Genomic DNA, 6247 nt, shown 5'->3' on the forward strand with positions numbered 1-6247 from the left:
GGTGATGACACTGCCAAAGACCGCGTCCTCCACGGCAGTTCCTCTAGGCGACACTATGGTGGTTAGGGCTGTGTCAATGCATCCCCATGTCCAGCGTCAGACTGGTTCCCCTCTAGACGCGTGGCCTAGGGATCATCGCCGGCACCCAGGACATGGGAGCTTATGATCCCCCCTATTGCATGAACTGCCATGCAAACTTTCCGTTGAGCCTCGTAGTCTTCAGACTCTGATTCGGTGTCCTATACCTGGGGCATACCATGGTGACTAGGTTCGTACCCCATACGAACACCTCGTGGTGACTGGGGTCCTCAGAACGGGACTTAGCGGTTGCTGTGGATCCGGCCATGAGTAGCCCAATCTAATCTCTAACACTTACCGAAATGTAGAAACGCGCCTCCTACCTGGTGCGCCAACTATCGAGGGTTAATTCCTGACAATGATTCTGGGTTGTATCGATCGATGTGTGCGTTCACGATGCTTGCAGAGTGCGTGTGTTCGTGATGAACTCAAAAACACAGGGATTATCCAGGTTCATGCCTCTATAAGGATAATTGTCCTACGTCCTGTGTATTTAGTAATCAGTGTTTGTGAACTGATTATAAATGACTTTTCTTGATCCTTCCTTCTCCGTTCCCCTTTACAAACCGGGTCCTCCTCTCTTTATATACCAGATAAAAGGAGACCTTATAAGTAGGCCATTTTCTACTGACACATACCTTAGCTAAACCTTCCACCTATAGGCTATTTAAAATGGGCAGCGCATGTGCTCCTTTTTATTCTGATGAAGTAGCTAAGCTCATTCTATCCATTGGACACCTCCATGCCTATGTCACCCCGGTCAGCCGGTGCACCCTGTCCCATCACCGGTCTTGTACGCGCACCTGTGAAGCAGTCTGACACGCCTGTGAGCCTGTCCTATAACATTTAATGCTATGGAACGAGGCATGACACCACTGCGCCGACCACAACTTGTCCACTGGGGAGGAGTGGCTCGGGAAGGAAAATACTTGAGTGGAATACATTTAATGAGAATAGACTGGTTAGATATGTACCTGTCCCGCGACCAGTGGAGGCTAGTCGTGGGAATCCCTTATTATGTGGTAAGGATCCTGGTCGCGAAGATACATACTGATCGCGTGGTAGGACTTTTGACTGAAAAATAATCTTGTGCCAACTGGTATTGACCGGTGTAAGCCCCCAGAACAGGGGACCCTATTCTATACACCGACAGAGTGGCAATTGTATGTGTGGGTTTGGGTACCCACGAGTTCTATATCTGATGGGTCTAGATTTTGGTTCTATTTTTTCCTTAATCATCCGTCAGGTCAGGTACCTGAATTGGGTCGAGTCGAGCTTGAATTTCAATTTTCGCTCATGGGAGCCCATCGAGTCACTCAAATTAGTAGATTGTAGCGTACTTTCGTGGCCCAGTCGCCCAACTAGCATGGACAACCTATGTGTCCACTCCACACCTGGAAAACATAATTGCCACCCACTTGGTTACTCGCTTAGGATCCTTGCTTGAGTTCAGACCTCCCCAGCTCCTCATGCCCACGCCCCACCCCCGCCGCCAGTTGCCACGTGCAGGTTGACCCATCCCCCCATGCTACGTCGGCGACCTCCTCCCGATTCATCCACCGACGACCTCCTCCCGTGCTATGCCAGCCGAAACCCGCTGGGTGCGGGTTCGGGTGTCAATGTTCGCCTGATTGCCAATTCGGATTCGAGTTGGGTTGAGACTGATGGGTTTTGGGTCGGGCATAGTTTTGCTCCACCAAACCTGATCTAACTAGGGATGTAGTCGGATCGAATACGAAAGGATATAGCTCATCATGTATCCTATCCTGTATTTTTTCTCAAAGTTGGATTAGGACATGAATAGTGTTAGATAATTATTTTTTCATCATATATTATATCCTTTTTTTTTCTCAGAGTTGGAGAAAGAGCGGATAGTACTGTAAGCTTTTGGTTAGTCAGATAGATGAATTTTTTCACTTTATTTGTATCTCCACATAACACATTGAATAATATAGGGGTGCAATCAAAGTGAGCACACAGAGAGCATTCGTTGAGGTGTGAAAACATGATCATTTAATATTATCTATTTACAGATATGTGACAATCTATCTATATATTATCAAGTTTTTAAATAAAATCATAATAAATTTTCTCATAATATCTAACATTAAGATATTTCGAACGGATAACAGTCATTTTGTATTTTATTTTTTTCAATCCAAAATCGAACACAAATAGTATAAAATAGTATATAATAGTTATTATTATATCTTACTTATATTTATTTCGCAAGGCTTCTCCAAGTTGAAATGCCGGAAAATATATGTACCGTTTTCACTCTAGATCCAACCCACTGTCACCCTATGCGTGATGACGCAACTGCGTTGATGCCAGTGGATGGATCGGGTGGTTCACCTGCTCCGCTATTCCTCGTGGTTCTCGTGGATGCAGCGTGCTCGTTTATGCCGACTTCGGCCCCTACTTGATATTTGAGCAAAGCAATATGAGTAGATGGTATTCAATCCTGTGACAGTCGATGGTATGGTACAAAATTTCTATTTAGAAAAAAAAAACATCCATGCATCGTCACATACAGGAGAGGAGTACACCTAACACGATTTTGAAAACCAGTGCTTGTAGTATCTCGCAGTTCCGGCCATGCGTGGCGCCTTGACTCGTGGTTATCGTTGTGATTGTTTATCCAGGTCTCATCTGTGGTGATGGGAGTTAGGGATCTTTAACGGGAATAATTCACTATTACGTCACAGTCTCACAAACATAATATAAAAAAAGCTGTTAGAGAATATGAGAAGAAGTGTTTCAAGGGTAAGTGGCGGATCAAGGGTACTACTCCTTCCCAGCCTTAAAAGTTAAAGTTAGCTCAATCTCCACTAACCTAGCACCAGCCAATCACTGCAACACTAGCCAAACACCCCTCAATCTCGAATCATGGCTCCGCCCGTTCTAGGATTCAAATTGCAGTGTCCAAAATTTAGGACTGCTTGGTTAGTTACTGCGATGAGTCATACCTCAGATAACTAAACTTTATTGGTTGAGATAAGTGTTTGTTTAGTTGTCACAATTATGATGTTCCAAATTTTTTCTCTAGCTAGACCTATTTATCATAGATTAGTTTTATTACCAAAATTTGTCGTAGTTGCAGCACGCATTTTGTCAGCCACAACAATTGTGACGTGCCGCACGTATGCCTTTTTATTCAATTATGAAACATATCTTCTCTAACCACATAAAATCCATAAAAGCAAGTGAATACTAGAGCCAGTAAATTAAAAAAATTTGAAAAGAAAACTTATTCCATATAAAACATAACTATCAATCAAACATATCTTGACACAAAAATGTAGTAAGTAAAGCTATAACCAAACAAACCCTTACACACTCGTGAGTACTTTTTAGTGGACGTTACACTCGTGAGTGTTGTGTGCTTGTATTAGTACTGTTTTCTTTTGAGATGATTGGTGCTGTATACCAACTTAGTATTCGGAAAGATGATAAATAGCGAAGCTTCTTCCTTCGTTTCGGAAAGATAATAAAACTAATTTAGTATAGTGCCTGAATTAGCCAAAGCCAAAGGGGAACTTGCCATGCTTGCCGACCAGTCCAAGGCGCGTGCGTGAGTGACAGTGACCACGGTTCCTATCCCCCGTAACGCTGTCACGAAGCCGCCACGCCGTGGCGGAGGAGGACGAATCACTTTGCCGTGGCGGGGACGCGGGGTCCGATCTTTACCTCCCCCGAGAATCCTTCCACTACTATTAAAGCCGCGTCGAGTGGCGAGGTGAGGAGAGCGGCCGGCACACTTCTCCTCGCACTAAAGAAACCGTCCCCCGAACCCCGAAGAGCAGAAGTCCCCCCGGCCTCCTCCTCCTGCTGTAAACCCTCCTACCTCCTCGCGCAGATTCGTCTCCTGAATCGGAGCTTCCGGTGCTCGGGTTGGGCCTGAAGCTGAGCTGTGTCAAGTTGGTTCTGGTGTTCCTGGAGTGGTCTGGTCTCTGACGAGGCTGTGGTTACCGGCTCGACGGGCCGGATCCGGCTGGGATCTGGCGGAAGATCGGATTCTTGGAGCATAACTTTGGCCTCCGAGTTGTCCATAGCCGCGCTTGTGCCTTGTGGTTTCCTAACCTTTCAAGGTACGGCTTGTCTTCTTGGATTAGTTTGATGTATCTGTCGCAGTGTTGTAATCCTTTTTAATTCTCTCTTCATGGCTTACTGTCTTCTCGAAGCATAGTTTAGAGGATTTCTTAGCATGTTTAGCGATATGTTTGGAAGCACTGCATATGACTTTTCGTTGTTTAGTTCAATTCGTTTCCCACTTCAAATTTGTGTGACGCATGGTACTTTGTTCAGATAAGCTCGTTTCCCCCAATCACATATTCACCTTTGTGTTCTTCCTGTCGCTTTTGTTTTGTTTTAGAAAATTTCTTCAATCCGACGGGATGCGGTGCTCACCGACGGGCCACTCGAAGAGCTGAAGATTTATTAGCTAGCTCATAGGATTTTCGACAGAAATAAAGTTCTGCTATTTCTTAGCAATTCTAGAGTGAAGACCAGTTGAAGAAGCAAAAAGGGGCGTCTTTTGAATTGCGCAATGCATGCCAAGGCTCGAATCCACGCAGACCCGGTCCTGGAGTTTGACCAGTTCGACTGCCTACCGGATTCGCTTGTGCTGCTGATCCTGAACAAGCTTGAGGATGTCCGTTCGCTTGGCCGGTGCTCTGCCGTGTCGAAGCGGTTCAACAGCCTGGTTCCCCTCGTGCATGATGTGTGTGTCAAGATTGACCGTGTTGCGACTGTGGACGGTGACTCTGATGCTGCTCTGAACCTGTTGGCGCCGAAGCACCGGAACATTATCTCGCATTTCTTGAAGCTTGTGCTGTTCACAATCACTAAGCCCTTCCATGATATGTGCAATCCGAATGGCCCAGGGCGCCCACTGCTCCCACAGCTCGCCCAGCATTCACCCGTGCAGGTGCTGAGGAGCTTCTCTCATGTCCGCAATCTTGGGGTGGAGCTCCCCTCTGGTGATGTCAGGACCGAGGAGGGGGTTCTACTGAAGTGGCGCGCTGAGTATGGCAGTTCACTTCAGAATTGTGTCATTCTGGGTGGTACTTTGGTCGATCGCGAGCGTATTGGCACGGGCCATGAGCCATCGTGTGATGACAATGGATGCATGCCAGAATCCTTCTATACCAATGGCGGGCTGAAGCTTCGTGTTGTATGGACTATAAGCTGTTTGATTGCTGCATCGACAAGGCATTATCTCCTCCGGTCAATCATCGAGGACCATCCAACATTGAGAAGCTTGGTTTTGGCGGATGGTGATGAGCAAGGGACATTGTGCATGGGGACAGAGCAGCTGAAGGAGTTCAGGGATAACCAGTTGTCAGCCTCAGCATGTTCCAACAGGACTCAGGTCCCAGCATGCAACATCAAGCTGAAATACGCTCCATACCTTGAGCTTCCTGGCGGCTCGGCATTGCAAGGTGCGACCTTGCTCGTTGTCAAGCCCGCCAACGATGGGAGCAGCGGCGGTCATGGCAGCCGGAAGGAAGCCGAAGCTTTTGTTTCAGGCGCGTTTGATGGGCCGTGGAGATTTGCTGCGAAGGCCCTGATGAAGAGACGCACCTATCTTCTGGAGATGAATAGTTTCTAGAGACGTTGAGTGCTTCTTATGAGCCATTTGTCTGTTTTGCTCTTTGTACACTAGTATAGTAGTAGTTGCCGAAGCCTCGATGGAGAAATTGAGATGTACAAAATGACCCCTCACCGGGCCTAATCTTACCGCGCCACGTATTTTTAGCTAGCCATTAGCCACATACCACCCTGATGGTAGAACTTTATAAAGTTGTAAGTCAAATTTTGAATCCTCCAAGCTCAAAGCCCGCTACACATCGATCAAGAGGAAGTTGACATGTTAGCGCTGTCAAGTGTCAATGCCTAATCCACGCAGATTAAATCGATAGTACATCACCACGGAAGGGGCAAAATCAACACGAGAATTAAATTCCAACAAGCCTGCACGGGATTCGGGCCACTCTGGTCCAGCGAGTCCAGGCACAGTCCAGTCAAGTCCATCTAAGGGTAAATTAGTCCATGTTTGGTACCTTTGCTCTAGAGAACAAGAAAGCATGTTCAATTTCTTTATTTGATTTGAATAGATACGGTGGGCAATGATTTTCGTTTTTGAGAGAAAAATCAAATTGGCCCT

General features: G+C 46.4%; 1 protein-coding gene across 1 annotated transcript; it reads left to right on the forward strand.

Annotated features, from left to right (window-relative positions):
• The first annotated feature begins 3799 nt into the window (after positions 1-3799).
• On the forward strand, positions 3800-5966 carry LOC133922949 (F-box protein At4g18380-like). The gene is made up of 2 exons (XM_062368454.1): positions 3800-4169; positions 4454-5966. Exon 2 carries the CDS (start codon positions 4628-4630, stop codon positions 5690-5692), a length of 1065 nt encoding a protein of 354 aa, XP_062224438.1. The 5' UTR covers positions 3800-4169; positions 4454-4627; the 3' UTR covers positions 5693-5966.
• Positions 5967-6247: the final 281 nt, after the last annotated feature.

Source organism: Phragmites australis, chromosome 1, assembly GCF_958298935.1.
Source record: "Phragmites australis chromosome 1, lpPhrAust1.1, whole genome shotgun sequence".
In the NCBI taxonomy this organism is placed as follows: Eukaryota; Viridiplantae; Streptophyta; class Magnoliopsida; order Poales; family Poaceae; genus Phragmites; species Phragmites australis.